This window comes from Anomaloglossus baeobatrachus, chromosome 1 (genome assembly GCF_048569485.1).
Source record: "Anomaloglossus baeobatrachus isolate aAnoBae1 chromosome 1, aAnoBae1.hap1, whole genome shotgun sequence".
Taxonomy (NCBI): domain Eukaryota; kingdom Metazoa; phylum Chordata; class Amphibia; order Anura; family Aromobatidae; genus Anomaloglossus; species Anomaloglossus baeobatrachus.
The window spans coordinates 676,567,134-676,584,663 of record NC_134353.1 but is presented as its reverse complement, the minus strand read 5'-3'; the positions used below and the strand labels follow the sequence as shown (position 1 = coordinate 676,584,663).

At 41.5% G+C, this 17,530-nt stretch overlaps 1 protein-coding gene across 3 annotated transcripts in view; it reads right to left on the bottom strand.

Annotated features, from left to right (window-relative positions):
• The window catches only part of SEZ6L (seizure related 6 homolog like), a 720,622-nt gene that overhangs the window by 125,777 nt on the left and 577,315 nt on the right, over positions 1–17,530 (bottom strand). For all 3 annotated transcript variants that reach the window (XM_075320063.1, XM_075320062.1, XM_075320061.1), the window contains 2 exons: positions 8,940–9,125; positions 4,708–4,873 (listed from right to left, as the gene is read on the bottom strand). In XM_075320063.1, coding sequence (XP_075176178.1) covers positions 4,708–4,873; positions 8,940–9,125 — 352 coding nt within the window. The remainder of the gene's footprint in view (positions 1–4,707; positions 4,874–8,939; positions 9,126–17,530) is intronic.

Genomic DNA, 17,530 nt, shown 5'->3' with positions numbered 1-17,530 from the left:
GAGATATGAGTAGTAATTTTATACAAGTTTGCATCTTAAATATGTTAGGAAACTAAAACTGACTTGTTATGATCCTAAGAAGAGCCAATTCCAGATTTCTTGTTATATAATCACAATTTTTATTAAGTAAGAAGAGCAAAAATATATCTATTATTTAAGAAGTCTAGTGCCGTTACCTGAAATAACACTAATTAGTCTAAGTAGCTTCCTTGCTAGGCAAGCAGCTGTCAGGACAATTGTATTCTGTGCAGTATGCTTTGCAGATAGCAGATAATTTGATTTGAATTCGATCTTCCCTCCTTCGCTCTAACTATTAGAACAGCAGGTGCTACATCCATTGCAAGAATTTGCTCAATCAGTTCACTTGTAACAAGCACAGAGATTACGGGAGTAACTGCAAAATGAATGGCCTTGATCATTTCATGGAAGAGGGTGCTAAGTCTGAAGTCACATCATGGTATTGTGCTCTATAAAGGAACATTTCTCTAAAATCAAAACTATTTTTTATTGAAGAGGTTGTCTAGTTGGAAACGTTTTTACAAATACCTTAGGCTTGCAATGTTGGATGTTAGTCTAGTCAGTGACATCGCATGGCCTAGTAAGTGCCCGAGGTTACCAGAATGGCAAGCTGAGGATGTCTGCCCTGGTCCGGTTGCAATGGAAGACTTGACAAGATGCTGGACCAGAGGAGTTTAAATCTGCTTGCTCAACTTTGTTGGACAAAGTTTCTGCTGTATTCTGATAACCTATTCTCTTCAATAGAAACTGTTTAATGCTATATAATTAATGATGAGTGAGTGTGCTTGGCACTGCTTGGTACTCAATCGAGCATCAGGGTTCTCAGAGGTCAGTCAAGTTCCGTGGGTGCTCAAATTAAATGCTTGGATCCCAATTTTGTTATCTGCCCTGACACAGCCCCCGGCCACCATCATCTGCGTGCAGCTGGAACTGCTCGGCAGCTTCCGTTCCATGTACACCATCCATATGTTCCCCCTGACCAAAGTAACTGTGCAGTTAGTGCCACTCGAGTCCCCATTCCGGAAAATAAAACTCTCTCTCTTTTCCAGAATGGGGACTTGAGCGGATCTAACAGCACAGTTGCTTTGGCCGGGAGTGGGGGGCATTTGGACGGCGCACACGGAACAAAATTGTTGGGAAATGTCAGCTGAATGTGGATGATAGGGACTGTGGTGTCCAGGATGACAGAATGAAGGTTGCCGGGTGAGGTCTCCTGCCAGCTCCATGTGAATGATGGGGACTGTGGTGGCCTGTGTCATAAACTCCTATTGTGCTTGGTACTCGAGTCGAGCATTTTCGAGCGTCTGATATGCTCGATTTGAGTTTCGAGCACCCAAGCATTTTTGTGCTCGCTCATCACTAAATATAAGTAATTACATTGGTGGTGTCTTCTCAAGAATGTATCTGCCGGGTCACACTACAGATGGCAGCTGATCCTAAAAAGGTACTTGCGGCACTTTTGGTTTGTTGTTGAAGACTCACTTATAATTTTTTTTGTAAAGTTCTGTAGATATTTTATTATGACATATGTGGCACCCCTGCGGCTTCAGGCACCACAGGGTACTGCACCCCTATTAGGGTGTAGTACTTATCTCGGGTCCGGGGAAGGTCGATGCCGGTTTACACTTACACCAACATACAGTCAGTGGGTTTCCCTCCCCAATGGGGACTGGGCCAGGGTCGGATCACAGTAGGTGGTCACTACAGTGGTGGGCTCCCGGATCCACTGAAACCGGGGACTCAGGGTCAGGGAGAAGCAACCACCAGGAGGAGTCAGGAGCACACAGCGGGAAGAGCAGGTTGACCTAGTGAGAGTAGTGAACCAGCCGGTGACACTGGCTGGGGGCAACAGCTCAGGACAACACAACTACAACAGGGAGAGAACAGCTTCAGACACAAAGCAGAGCGGACGTGCGGCGGCAACCTCTGTGGGCCAGGGCGTTCAACACGGTCGCTGGGGAGAAGCAGGTGGCTGCTTGCAGAGGACCGGAGCTGTCAGGATACAGAATCCTAGGGCAGATACACTTTATGTTATCTACTAACCCTGCAAAGGTCTCGGGGAATGGCTAGAACAGTCACCGGACCCATCCCAATGAGCCTGCAGCCAAATAGCATATAGGATCCGGGGTTGAGGACCAGCCCCACAACTAAACCGCGCTATCAGCATACAGAATGGGACACTTTACTGACAATGGGACCCTCAAGTGCTTCATGCCACGGGGGTCCGATACTTAGTGCATAAAAGGAGGAAAGGGCTCACAGGCTGACACACACACTGGACTTGACCTTTCACGGATCCGGGATCAGCTGGAGCCCATCGTGGCGGAGATCGGTGCTCTGGGGCAGCACTTGAACTACTTGTGAGTAAAAGACCTGGAACCGCAGCCCCTGTCTCTGCCTCTCCTTTACCGGTGCCGGCGCCCAGTGCTGTGGCACCGGCAGAGACCACTACCACCCCCGCCATCTTCCCGGGGCCCTCTCCGCCTGTGGGGAGTGATACCATCCCGGCTGCACCCAACATCTGCCCCGGCGTGAGACCCTGCAGCGTCGGCACATCCCTGGCAGTGTACCACAAGTGGCATTATGATCTTTAAAAAGACTTTCCTAACCTCCAACTACAACCTCCATCCTCCCTACTACCATCTGATCCTGCTTCCTGTATGCCTCGGGGTAACAGAACCGGGCCAGGCCACCCCATGACAATGCAGAGGATCCGCACCCCTGGCCCGGCGACAAGTAGGTTAAAACACCTGCCCAGTTGGGCGCTACAGATGCTTTCTACAAAAGGCTCATGGAGCATAGTCCAACTGCAAATAGTTGTAGTAGCTTTCTTCTTGAGTTTACAGAAAATGTGTATAAATACACACCGATCATCATTTACAAGAGGTGGCCAATTTATAATTATTTTAACAAATGATTTTGTTATGATTTTGTACTACTTACTAATATATAAGCCTTACGATTACTTATCTTTCGGCACTTGTTACTGCAGCCTTCCTTACAGACTGTACAGTTTTCCTCATAACTGATGATGGAGGAACATGTGGCCAGAACTGTCCATCATCTTCCTTCAACCGAAAAACAGCTTTACCATATGCAATGTTTTCCAATTGGAGGAGGCTGATATTCATGTCTGGTCACATCTTTCTCCACCATCAGTTATTTTTGAGAAGAGGAACACTGTGCAGTCCGTGAGGGAGTTATAAAGTTTGATTCTGGGTTAAAAGTCTTATTTCCTGTTTGATTTTTTATTACTTATTTTGGAAAGAGTTGATGTAACCTCAAAACTTTGCTTTTGTGGCTGTCACAAGGATTTTAGGATACCCATATATTTGAATGTCATAATGCATGTGCACTACACAATGCTCTCGTTTCATTATTCTGATAACATTTGGTTTCTCCTTTCATGGTAACCAAAGTATGAAAGGTGTTCAGGACTTCAGGATTCCAGACTTTACATCATTCAAAGCTATTGATACAAGTAAGTATTACTCCATAATGGTAACCAGTATCTTCCTCTTCCCCTTGCCCATTCGGCAAAGCTTAAAGAAGACTATGAAAATGTGAAGAGATTGTTAAATGCGATGAAATATGAGGAATATGATTGGAAAGTAATTTGAGATTTCAAAATGGTTGCATTCTTGATGAGTCTTCAAGGAAGCTATACTAAGCTTCCATGCTTTGTTTGCCTTTGGGTTAGTAGGGATAGTACCATAGACAATAATGGCCTGAATGTAGTGAGTTTCTGTGGGGAACAACATCATTAAATGGGAGCCACTTGTGGACCCTCGAAAGGTACTAATGCCACCTTTCCACATCAAACTAGGCCTTATGAATCAATTTATCACAGCTTTGGACTTCCTTGGTGCCATTCAAGTAGCTACAAGATCTCTTCCAAAAGCTTTCAGAAGCAAAAGTTAAAGCTGGCGTTTTATATTGGCCCTCAAATCAAGAAAGTTATGGAGTGTCAAGAGTTTCCCAAACTCCTCAAAAGAAAAGAGAAAGAAGCATGGATCAGTTGTTAATGTAGTTACAGGCTTCCTTTGGAAATCATAGAGCTGAAAACTATGTTGCATTGGTTGAAGCTGGTGAAGCAAAATGGGCTGCACGAGGTCTCAAAGTCCATATCCTTGATGCTCATCTTGATAGACTCACACAGAAGATGGATTCTGTGGAGCAAGTAGAGCGCTTTCATCAAGATAGCAAATTTCAAAATATAAGATGCTAGTGAAATTACAAAGAAAACCTGATGGGGGACTACATTTGGGGATTAATGCGTAAAAGTGGTATGATATACACTCACAAAAGTAAATATTTCTAGGTTCCTTTTCATCAATTTAGAGAATTTTGATTAAAATATGCTAAGGACTTGAAATATATTGTATTTCGTTTCATTATGAACTTAAACCCAAACATTTGTAATGTTCCAATTTCAACTTTTCAGTGTCCTGACCGCAAAATCAAAGTTTTCCAGGTGAATAATTTTTTTTCAAGTTTTTAAGATATAACCAATTAAGAAATGACATTTATTCCCTGAGAACAAAAATCATGTTGCATAGTGTTATGAGAGTGAAGGAATTAGTGGAATATGACTGTTTCTGCTATATAAAAAAAACTGAGTGGATCTGGTTGTTTCACAAAATTAAGAAAGCATAATGTTAGGACACTCTGTATTATTATAATAATTACCTGTCTTTTTCAGTCAAGATGAACTTCTCAAAATGCAGGTGTAATTTCTGTCCGCCTGGAGCATCTATTGTCCATGCACAAAAAAGATTGTTGCTGTAGTTGCTTGGGAAATTTGGGGACAGGACTCTTCCAACAGTGGCATTTTGTACTCTTCCTCCACAAGGAGCTAAAGAAAGACACAAAGAGACATTAAATAGAAGCTGTTACCAGGTGAAAAGGGACCAGTTTTTGCTTTTATTTTATTCTCGCCACTCCCATGAAAATTCAGTTTTTAGTTTTTTAAATCCGCCGTATGATTTCACAGTCATGGACTTTTTTAAGTCCAGTTTTTCAAGTCTTTGTGGCTCAGAAGATTTTCTGGGGCATGATTTTTGGCTTCCTGCATTATTAAAGGAAACCTGTCACCAGATTTTTCCCATATAAACTGCGGCCACCACCTGTAAGGTCTCATATAGAGCATTCTAGAATACTGTATATAAGGGCCCAGGCCACACTGTAGCTTTTATTATACTCACCTAGGGGGTGGTCAGGACCGATGGGCGTTGCTGGTCTCAATCCGGCGGCTCCTCTCTTCCTATTGCCATCCTCCTTCCCTGTTCCGTGCGGATGACACGTCTTACATCATCCACACAGAGGCCTCCATTGCGCTCCTGCACATAATCATTTCTCTCTGTTCTGCTGAGGGCAGAGTAAAGTATTGTAATGTCCAAACGCGGGCGGTCTTCGAACCTTACCCACGCACTACAATTTATTGATCTGCCCTCAGAAGGGCAGATCAAAGTGCGCATACGCAGGAGCCCAATAGAGGCCTGTGTGGATAATGTAGGATGTGTCATCCACAGGGAGCTGGGAAGGAGGACGGCAATGGAAGGAAGAGAGGAGACGCCGGACCGAGACCAGCAACGCCCATTGGACCCGACCACCCTGCAGGTGAGTATAATAATATTATAACGAGTGGCTTGGGCACTTATATACAGTATTCGAGAATACTGTGTATAAGAGCTTACTGGTGCTGGCTACAGCTTATAAGGAACAAATCTGGTGGCAAGTTCCCTATAACCTGTGAGCGATGCCTGTTTGGGAAAGACCTTAAAAATGTGCACAAAATGAAAAAAATCTCTGTCATACGGTTCGTATGACATATATTTGAAAAGAAAAAAATAACAGAATACTCAGGTGAGCAGTGGGAATAAAATAAGAGCCGGTCACTTTTGATCTAGTGACAGGTCCTCCTTTGAAACAATAATATCTTACACTCCTAGTGGTTATTCAGGTTATTCAGGCAGTCGTAATGTCATTTTTTGGGGGCTTGAGCTCTACATCAGAAAACAAAGCTGGATTACTAAAATTAAATATTAAGTAATTTATCTTCACTGTATGATGGTACAAGAAATAACATGGTGTTAAATGTTGGACAATAAATAACTTGAAGAATACATTCACTGCTTCTCTTTTGTCAGGTTTCAGGTTTTTTTCCCAATAGGCTGAATATTCTAGTCTTATTCTTCCCTGTAAATAATCCAGAATTCCATCCATTATAAAAGGATACCTCATGCACTATGCAGTATGGATCTTGTAAGAATGGAATCAGTATGAATAGAGCCCTACGTGAAAATAAATTGGAGATGAAATACCATATGTATAATCTAAATATGTGTCATATTTGTATGTTTTTTATGATTTTTCCTTTGTCTTTTTTTTAGCTTTGAAGGCTTATGTAGTTAGAAAAGCTCCAGTTTTAGGCAGCCTGCTATATTTTAGCACAGGCATGGTCATTTTTTTCCCCTGAAATATGTTAGACATATCTAACAAGCTGGAAAGCTATACACCTCTCTTCTCTCCAATCTCAAAATATTGGTTTGAATTAATTTGGATAAATATGGCAATAGTAGTTACTTGTGTGTATAATTTTTACATATCCTTATATCAAGATGCAATGTATGGAAGATATATGGATGACTGCACACTGTATCACAGGTTAGCACAAGACAGAGACATAGGCTTTCCATGTGGTGTTCTTTGATGCTTCTATATAACAACATATTACAGAGATATTTTCCTTTCAAAGAAATATGTCTAAGGGGAATATACTGTATATCTGTAATATTCCATCCAAAGGCACATGTCACTTTTTTCCTTCAGATTCTAGCAAGAAAAAAAGGCAATATACTATTAAAGTTGTCCATTAGACAGTAGCATATTATTAGTATGTAACGGGATTCCAAATGGGGAAGTTGCAGAAGGTTCTAGGGTGAACACCACTTTCAACTCTATTGGCATCTACAAGATGCTGATATTCTTGAAACCTAAGGTAACGTTGAGAGCCATGGGCTACCCTGCCTTAACTGTCTACTTTTGTAGGCCGCAGGTAGCAATGAGTTGGGGTTGGAAGTCATCGTGGTGGTTTGTATCAGATGGAAATAGGAAAGTGAACAACTTCTATCAGGTCCACTTACACAGGGGGACCCACCTGGGTCCTAGGGTGAGTGCGACTCTCAACTCTATTGGCATCTACAAGATGCTGATTTTGTTGAAAGCTAAGGTAACGTCAAGAGCCTTGGGCTCCCTGCCTTAACTGTACTTTTTGTAGGCCACAGGTAGCTATGAGTCGGGGTTAGAAGAAGTCATCATTGTACCAGATGTACCAGATGAAAATGACGAGAATGTGAACAACTTCTATCAGAAAGGCTATCAGCTGAAAGTCACTATATATTATTGCACTGTAATCTATTATATGTACTACAGAACTGGTATCTACCATTATATGGCAACTTTATGGCTGTAATATCTGCTTTGTCTTTAAAAAGTGTTTTTATTCTGTAACATCATTGTAAGAAACTTTGTAATACATCTTATCAGAGAATTTTGCTTCTTTCTTAATTTATGAGCTCTTTATGGCTATGTATTCTCATCTCACCACCGTCTAAACTCAACATCTACTCTAAAATACAGCTCAATGCCATCAAAGCAAGATGAACTGCCAGCATAGTGAGGAGTGAGTAGGAAAAGCAGAGACAGACAAGACAGATAGCGTCAGCTGCAGCTAGTGAGTGATTTAGCTTATCTCAGAGCTAGATTCACTCACACACCCCAATACTGCTGGATAATTGCCTCTTCTGCTGCTATTTCTGAACATTTGCTAAACAAAGAATGAAACAGGAATCCATCTCGTTCTGCGTACTGTGTAGCTAGTCTCCTCAAACTAGCTCAGAGAGAACTGACAATTAGAAATAGAATCCAAACCGGGGAAAATTGGTGAAAAATGCAGGATTCAAGTCATAAGGGTGCTTTACATGATGCTAGCGATGTCGTGCGCAATAGCACCCGCCCCCCGTCGCTCGTGCGACATTTGGTGATCGCTGCAGTAGCGAACATTATCGCTACGGCAGCGTAACACGCACATACCTTGTCAGCAACGTCGCTGTGACCGCCGAACAATCCCTCCTTCAAGAGGGAGTTGCGTTCAGCGTCATAGCGATGTCCCTGCGACGCACTAAGTGACCGGCCAATAGCAGAGGAGGGGCGGAGATGAGCGGCCGGAACATGCCGCCCACCTACTTCCTTCCTCATTGCCGGTGGATGCAGGTAAGGAGATGTTCGTCGTTCCTGCGGTGTCACACATAGTGATGTGTGCTGCCGCAGGAACGATGAAAAACATCGTACCTGCAGCAGCAACGATATTAAGTAAATGAACGATGCGTCAACGAGCAACGATTTTTCACGTTTTTGCGCTCGTTGATCGTCGCTCATTGGTGTCACATGCTGCAATGTTGCTAACGGCGCCGGATGTGCATCACTAACGACGTGACCCCAACGATATATTGTCGCAGCGTGTAAAGCACCCTTTAAAATAGCCAGTTATGGTTATTTACACACACATGACAACTTATACTGAAAAGATAGCTGAAATGACACCTTAACGTGTGATATAATCATCATACAAAGAAACATGCCGTAGTAATGCCAGGTTGGTTCTGTCTAATACAGTGTTTATATCCAGCTAGGATTGCAGTAGATCGGTGGGAATGCCAGGTATTGTATCCCACAATGATAACCTTATTCTATGTATAGGTCACCAATTGCCTCGTACATCCAAAGTGGAGAAACTAAGTACAGAATTATTATATTATAGTTAATTGATTGTTCTATACAATACTTGTTTGTCTGTAATCTGAGATACCTACCGTATGTTTATTTCATTATCTGGCTATGCATGGATCCATAGTACCTACCTATGCAGATAGGTTCTTTATCGCTCCATCGTGGCTTTGAAGCATTGATGCATGTAAGATTTCTGGTCCCTTCCAACTCATATCCCATATTGCAATGAAAATGGGCTGTACCTCCAGCATGTAGATCCATGACCGTGACCTCTCCATAATCTGGCCTTCGAGGGAAAGTGCAGCTCAGCATAAAAACTAAAACAAGACAAAAATATAATCAAACAGGTGTAGTCCAGCTCACCTTCATGGAGGCTTCCAAGAATTCTCGGCACGGTAACACCAACAGACTATGTTACACATATGACATTTTTTCAGCCAATTCTTGATTAAAATGATTCCATACTTTTTATTTCATTTAATAATAAACATAGGTGCTCTCAATAAATTCAATTATAATATCATTATCAAATTGGAATGGAAATTATTTTATACCTGGATATTTTTACAGCCTCTATTTTTATTATGAAGTGAAATAAAAGTTTTGGAATAATTATAAATATTTGGAATAATTATCAATACATTATAAATTTATTGCATTTGGCCTTCAGGTAATTCACCACTGATTTCATGTCCATAACATTTCAAGCAGTTACCATTATAGGAGCACTGCTCCCACATGATACTTTCCTAGTTTTATACTGAGATATTCTAGTATAGTAACAGTTACCATGTAAAAAAATATTGTATAGCATTAAAGGGAACCTGTCAAGTGGAAAACGCTATTAACCTGCAGATATGGTGTTAATCTGCAGGTTATATTAACCTGCAGATATGGGGTTAATCTGCAGGTTAATAGCATTCTAAAGCTGTCTGGCGCCTGCACATTAAAACCTGCTCCCAGGAAGAAATTAACTTTAATCCCCCTAGTAGCATTCCAGTTTCGGTCACGAGAGCAGCACTGGTATGAGTTTAATCACTGCTCTGTTATGGAGAGTGGCAGCTGTAACCGCGACCCCTGCACTGGCTGTCATTCGATCCTGTTGAGGCATGGTTACGGCTGCCACTCTCCATACACAAAAGGGTGACTGAACACATGCTAGTGCCGCCTCCATGACTAAAACTGAAAGCTGGTGGGAGGAATAAAGTTATTTTCTTCCCGGCAGCGGAGTTTAATGTGCAGGGGCCAGACAAGTTCAGAGTGCCATTAAAGGTTTCTGCAATGTAACCTGAATACAGCAAGCTGCAATACGTAAAACAGACAGTTCAGCCCTGTATCTGTTATGTTACAGTCTTTTTATGTTTACTTACAATGCTAGCTTAAGCCTGCTATCTTTATCATTAGTGGGTCTCAGCAGTTCCTGAGCTTTAGTCCCACTCCACCCCTTCTGTTATTAGCAGCTTCTGTCTATGGAAATGTACACTGAAAGCCTGGTGTAGGCGAGGACTGCTTTCAGAGGTCTGCTACATACAAAATCTAAAGTCAGAAAGACTGCACACAAAATATAAGTAATACATCGTTGAACTCAGGACCTCTTTGTATACATAATGCTGCTCTCAGATGAGGTAGCAAAAACCTGCTAACTTGCAAATTAAGCACATATCTGCAGGTTAATAGCATTTTTCCATGTGATAGGTTCCCTTTAAAATCTTGTGAAGTATAGAATGGGTACTGACTCCTCTGTCCATTGTAAAATATCTTCCCCATTAAATATAATAACTGGTTGACAATCTTCTGGCATTTTTAGCTCCATATTTATGAGCATTATTAGTAATCCTAAATAAAAATTGAATTTGTAATAAATAAATGAATAAATACCAGTGTATATTTACGCTGTAGTTAATATAGATTTTGGAATAAATGTCATGGACTGTGTGCTTCCTTCATTAAAGCAGAGCTGAAGTTCGAAGACATTTTAATGATTTCATTAATGCATCACGTAAATAGCGATTCCCTATCATGAAGCTATTATTAGAAAGGCTCCCATTATAATGGCTCCCCTATAATAACAACGCCGGGCTGTAGGGAAATCAGAATAGCTTCTATGTAGGTACTGATTGTAGAATATAGACTGTATTCACAGCAACCAGTATTATTTCAGTGCTTGTAATTAATAAGAGTAAAAATTCTTACAATGCTTGAAACGTTCATATAAATACACCTCTGTTATATATTGTACATGTTGTGAAAATCAGAGGTAATCATTACTTTTTCAGAGTTTAATCAACAGTAACTATCGATATGACTGCAGCTCCTGCTGTCACCGCTGGAAAAAATGCCTGTCACAACTAAACAAAACAAAAAGACAATGCCAAACATATGTAACTATATGTAACAAAATTGCAAAAGATTAGGTAGCCTTGTAACATCCGAATTACGAGTATATGACTACTTTGTTGGTTTCGGTAGAAACCCTCTTTAAAGTGAACCTGTCAGGTGCAATATTCACCCAGAACCACGAGCAGTCCTGGGTACATATCGTGTAGCTGGTCATGGTTCTGGGTGCATATTGGACCTGACAGGTTCACTTTAATGAAGAAAGGTAATCTGTCAAATGGACAAAATTGGTGTATTGAGTATATTATGATTAAGAACCTTCCATTGCAGAACATGCATGGACACAAGCGAGGAAATATACAGATTCTCCCAAGGACATTTAATTCCATGTTGCTGCATCTCATACTCCCTCCAAATACTGACTTTGGCTGCATTCCCAAAAGGAGCATTTGGTGAATTTTTGATATTGCAGGTTTTATGCACCCATTATGTTAGATTACTTGCAATTTTTTATTGTATTTTTGAGTGCTTTTTTTAAATATTTTATTGCATTTTTTCAGTTGCAGTTTTTGTTTTTTTTACTATACAATGTTTTAAGTTATACTGCTTTGTTTTTGATGCTTCCTAGTATTTTGATTTGATAAAACGTCACAGAGTCATGTGCGGATTATCTGCGCTTTAGTGCGTTTCTCATCAGAAACACATTAGGCTTCATTTCCATGAAGATCTCTTGGTGAGTTTTTAATGTTGTAAGTTATAAACAAAAAGAACACACAGGAGAGAAGGTTGCATGTTTGTCATAATATATACAAATGGAAATCCTCTATATAGTGCAACCATAGGCTACATATCCATGCTGGACAAATCGCATAAGAATATAACGGAAGAAAGAAACGAGGAAAAACAATCAGGCATCCATAAGGTGAAAAAAGATTTTTATTGATCAGTGCAAGGGGTGGACACACAGATAAAATTATCATTAAAACACCAAGAAAGGAACAACCGGCAATGAGAGTATTCACAGGATTTGATAAATGCCAGACTTGAACAAGCATCAAAATGTCACAATGATAATATGTGCATAATTATGCGTATGAATTCATAATATGCATGACCACATATGTTGCTAATATAGTGCTGCAATATATACCTGTATCAAAAGTATTAATGCTGTCACAAAAAATTGCATAATGTACATAATCACATATGTCATAGATGTAGTGCTGCACTATAGGGCTGTATTACAGACATCGGTGCAGTCAAAAAAGGCATGAATCACGTGGTGATATATCTACACACACATACAATCCGCTGTATAATAAAGAAGGCAGGGGTACACCACTAAGTGAGGATAGTATAATGAGCCCCATGAGGCAATTTTAACCCGTAACAAAATTCGGGAATGACAATGGATAATACATAGAACACAGAGCGGCGATGAAACTTACCACATGTACAGCAGGATAGGATGTGACCTGGCCGGAAGATCCGCCTACCCGACGGCCGTTTCGCCTACCGCCTTCGTCAGAGGGGGTTTCGGCTACCGCCCCCTGACGAAGGCGGTAGCCGAAACGGCCGTCGGGTAGGCGGATCTTCCGGCCAGGTCACATCCTATCCTGCTGTACATGTGGTAAGTTTCATCGCCGCTCTGTGTTCTATGTATTATCCATTGTCATTCCCAAATTTTGTTACGGGTTAAAATTGCCTCATGGGGCTCATTATACTATCCTCACTTAGTGGTGTACCCCTGCCTTCTTTATTATACAGCGGATTGTATGTGTGTGTAGATATATCCCCACGTGATTCATGCCTTTTTTGACTGCACCGATGTCTGTGATACAGCCCTATAGTGCAGCACTACATCTATGACATATGTGATTATGTACATTATGCAATTTTTTGTGACAGCGTTAATACTTTTGATACAGGTATATATTGCAGCACTATATTAGCAACATATGTGGCCATGCATATTATGAATTCATACGCATAATTATGCACATATTATCATTGTGACATTTTGATGCTTGTTCAAGTCTGGCATTTATCAAATCCTGTGAATACTCTCATTGCCGGTTGTTCCTTTCTTGGTGTTTTAATGATAATTTTATCTGTGTGTCCACCCCTTGCACTGATCAATAAAAATCTTTTTTCACCTTATGGACGCCTGATCGTTTTTTCCTCGTTTCTTTCTTGAGTTTTTAATGTTGCAGAATTTCTGCAGCTATTATGTAAATTAGGTTACTTATGGGGTTTTTTTCCCCTATTTTTTTGTGTGTATTTTTCACATGCGTTTTTAGTGCTTTTTTTCCCTCTTGTTTTTGATACTTCCTGGTATTTGGCTTTGGCAAACCTTTAGAGATTTACTTATGAATGGATTACATGTGTACTTGATGTGTTTCGGCAGGAAAAATGCACTAAAACGCATGTGCATTTTTACATGCATTTTTTCTACATCTAATCAAGTCTGTAGGGAAAATCTGCATGTAAAACTCGTATTTGGAAGAGAAATTGACATTTTGTGGATGTGAAACAAGCACCACAGTTCAGCAAAAAAGAAATTACAGTGGGTGTGAGATATCTATAAATCCCCTCCACTTTGCTGGAACTGTAAGATGTTTTGTGAAAATATGGAGCATCAAAAAAGCAGCAAAAACTGATTGTGGGCACACAGTCTTAGAAATGCATACACATTTTTACAAGCTGATTTTCTGTGTGTAATGCATTTCTATAAGGGAGATCCACATATAAATCTCAGCATAGCTGCAAAAGAAGTTGACATGTTCCAGATTTCAAACACCCACCACAGGACCATTTATGTAACATAAAGTACACGGGCATTAGATTCCTATAAATCGCACCATCTTTATTAAACTGTAAGATGCTACATTTTCTGCGAAAATGTGCAGCATGAAAAATTCACCAAAATTTCAATGTGGGAACTAAACTTAATATCTATATATATAATTGCCTTATTCTGTCTGTCTGTCTGTCTTGCTCCAAAATTGTGTCGTTACAGTGACATTGTGTCCTTACAGTGACAACCGTCGGATTGGCCGCTGGGCTCGGTCTAGCCGTGCCCCCCGCACACTATGCCCGCTAGGCCACGCCCCCACACGCGATGCCCGCTAGGCCACGCCCCCGCAAGCAATGCCCGCTAGGCCACGCCCTCCGTACGTGATGCCCCCGCACGCAATGCCTGCTAGGCCACGCCCCCGCACGCGATGCTCGCTAGGCCATGCCCCCTTACACTATGCCCGCTAGGCCATGCCCCCTCACACTATGCCCGCTAGGCCATGCCCCCTCACACTATGCTCGCTAGGCCACGCCCCCTCACACTATGCCAGCTCGGCCACGCCCCCACACTATGCCCATCAGGCCATGCCCCCTCACATTATGCCCACTAGGCCACGCCCCCTGCACACGTTGGGCACCTGTACACCTCCCCCCAGGACAACTCCTCCCATTATACTACTCTTTCCCCAGGACTACTCCTCCCATTATACTCCTATTATAATCCTTCTATTATACTCCTCTCTGAGGGGTTCGCAGCATGGGGGATGGAGTACGATGGGGGGTGCAGCATGGGGGATGGAGTACGATGGGGGTGCAGCATGGGGGATGGAGCACGATGGGGGGTGCAGCATGAGGGATGGAGCACGATGGGGGGTGCAGCATGGGGGGTGGACCACGATGGGGGGTGCCCAGAATGGGGGGATGAAACACGATGGGGGGTTCGCAGCATGGGGGATGGAGCACGATGGGGGGTGCGCAGCATGGGGGATGGAGCACGATGGGGGGTGCACAGCATGAGAGATGGAGCACGATGGGGGGTGTGCAGCATGAGGGATGGAGCACGATGGGGGGTGCACAGCATGGGGGATGGAGCACGATGGGGATGCGCAGCATGGGGGAAGGAGCACAATGGGAGGTGTGCAGCATGGGGGATGGAGCACGATGGGGGGTGCGCAGCATGGGGGCTGGAGCACGATGGGGGGTGCACACCTCCCCCCAAAACATACACACACAAACACCGCCACACACGCACTGCACAACACACCACACACACACTGGGAACCACAAACACCCCCCTACACAGACACCCACACACACAGACAACGCCGCACACACACAACACACAAACACCGCGGCACACACAAATATACGCACATACCGCGCAACACACACACATTGCACAAAACATACCTCCCCCCAAAACACACACACACACCGCGCAACACACACAACACCACACACAATGCTGCAGACACACAGCGCTCCACAAACAACGCAACACACACAACGCAACACACATACAACACCGCTCTCACACCCCCCCACCCAGACAACACCCAGAACATTTACAGTGCCCTACACAAACACTTGGCAACTACACACAACATCTATATATATAACACAAATCATACATTAACTACACAATAAATTCTAGAATACCCGATGCGTTAGAATCGGGCCACCTTCTAGTTGACTAATAAACATAGAGGTTTAATATTAGCCATAGGACCGTCTCTATTGGGTACACCTTGTCGTGGTGGGATGGCTTTTACACTTTTTTTTTACTGAAAACAGTTTAAACTAAGTACCCTATGTTATTTACTCTTGCTATTTATTTACAAGACGGTATTTGCTCATTTTGCATTTATCTCTTTTGACTTACATACATACTTAAAGAAAACCTATAAAGTACATGAGTTAGGATAAAAATGTGACACCATATCAGATAATTATTTGAGACTACACTCTAGGATGAAAATTGCATAACAAGAGGACTAAAGGGTAACGTAGTCATGGTCTTATGAGTGACCAGATACATCAAAAACAAGTCAAAGACAGACTTCTTGCAAAAATATAAAAAGTGTTTATTACATAATATGACTACAAGAAGTGATATACAAAAATATCAAAATATCAAATAGCAATTGTCAGGTTTTTTTAAGGAGAGTCACTGATGACGAATCACATAGGGCCAACAAACCACATATGGCAAGGATTTAAATTAATGTTAAACATGTACTCAAACGTTATGTAAATAGACCCGATATAAGTATAATTAGGTTTCTAAAGTATAAAGAGGTAAGGAACCATACACATGTCTATTACATCATCTTTACCATATATTGAAGTACAACCATAGGCTAGATTAGGGACTCCATAAGGAAGCTCCCATATAATGTTCACTCCAAGTTATCACAATACTCATTTACTAAGCCCATGAGACAAACCAGCGCAATCATTCACTCACCCATAGTGGTTTGTGGTGCCCAAGAAAAAAGTGCCCCGACACGCACGTTTCAATGTCTTCTTTGGGGGGGCGTAGAAAACCTGTTGCTTCCAAAAACACCAGGTATAATGCAGACTTACCTTTTGAGCCTGCTTATTTCTAAGTACCCGACATATGATGTCACAGTAGCAGCACAGTATCGCACATGTCAGAAAGCTCTTAAAGAATCAGTAAATTCACTTAAGAATGCCATATGCAAGAGATCAGCTGCTTTCTCATTTGGCTGACAACTATTTATTTTGACTTCACCATGGACATGCTCTCTGGGCACGTCTAAGCATTCATTATTGTTCTAATGTGAAGATAAATGCCTTTGGTTGCAATTTTTCTGCAACAGGAACAAAGAATTGAGCATACTAAAGGTTAATATGTGTGATATCCCCCCCCCCCAACATCCATCTATCATTTACACATTATATTATTGGCGGATCCTGCGGAAACCGAGAGGTTCAGATAACTTCTGTCTAGTATGAATGTCCAGCTTTATTTCTCTGGCAGCAGTGTATTCTAGCGTTATTATATTGTCAATTATATAAATGATAGTACTGTGATATGTGCTCTAGATACAGATGTATACAGAAGAAGAACTTGTGTTTTCAGCAGATTTTTTCAAATAAAAAGTATCTTTTTTATGTTCTCTAAAGAACAGGCTCTCACATCTTAAAAGACATTTTTTACGTGATTCACTCTAGAGGATGAAATTCAACTTTCATCTAATCAAACAAAACCAACACATGGGAAATGAATATACACAGATGGTTCGGCTTTTCAAAACAAAATACTTTTGCTTCTTAAGAGCTTTAAAAAAATAGCTAAGCTCACGATACATCTCTATATACACAAGTAACGCATTCATCTGAAAACTGAATTTTCCGTGCCATTTGTTATTTTGTACATCAGTCACATCAGCATTTTGTTAGCCAATCAATATGTTAGATTAACTGTCTTCCCTCAGAAAGGAATGGAACTATATAAATTGTGTGTCTATTGTCACTGTAAGTATTAAGTGGCTATTAGGAGCCTTCAAACCTTTTTAGCTGTTGTCTCAATTAACGGGGTTTATCAATATTTTTGTCAGTAAAT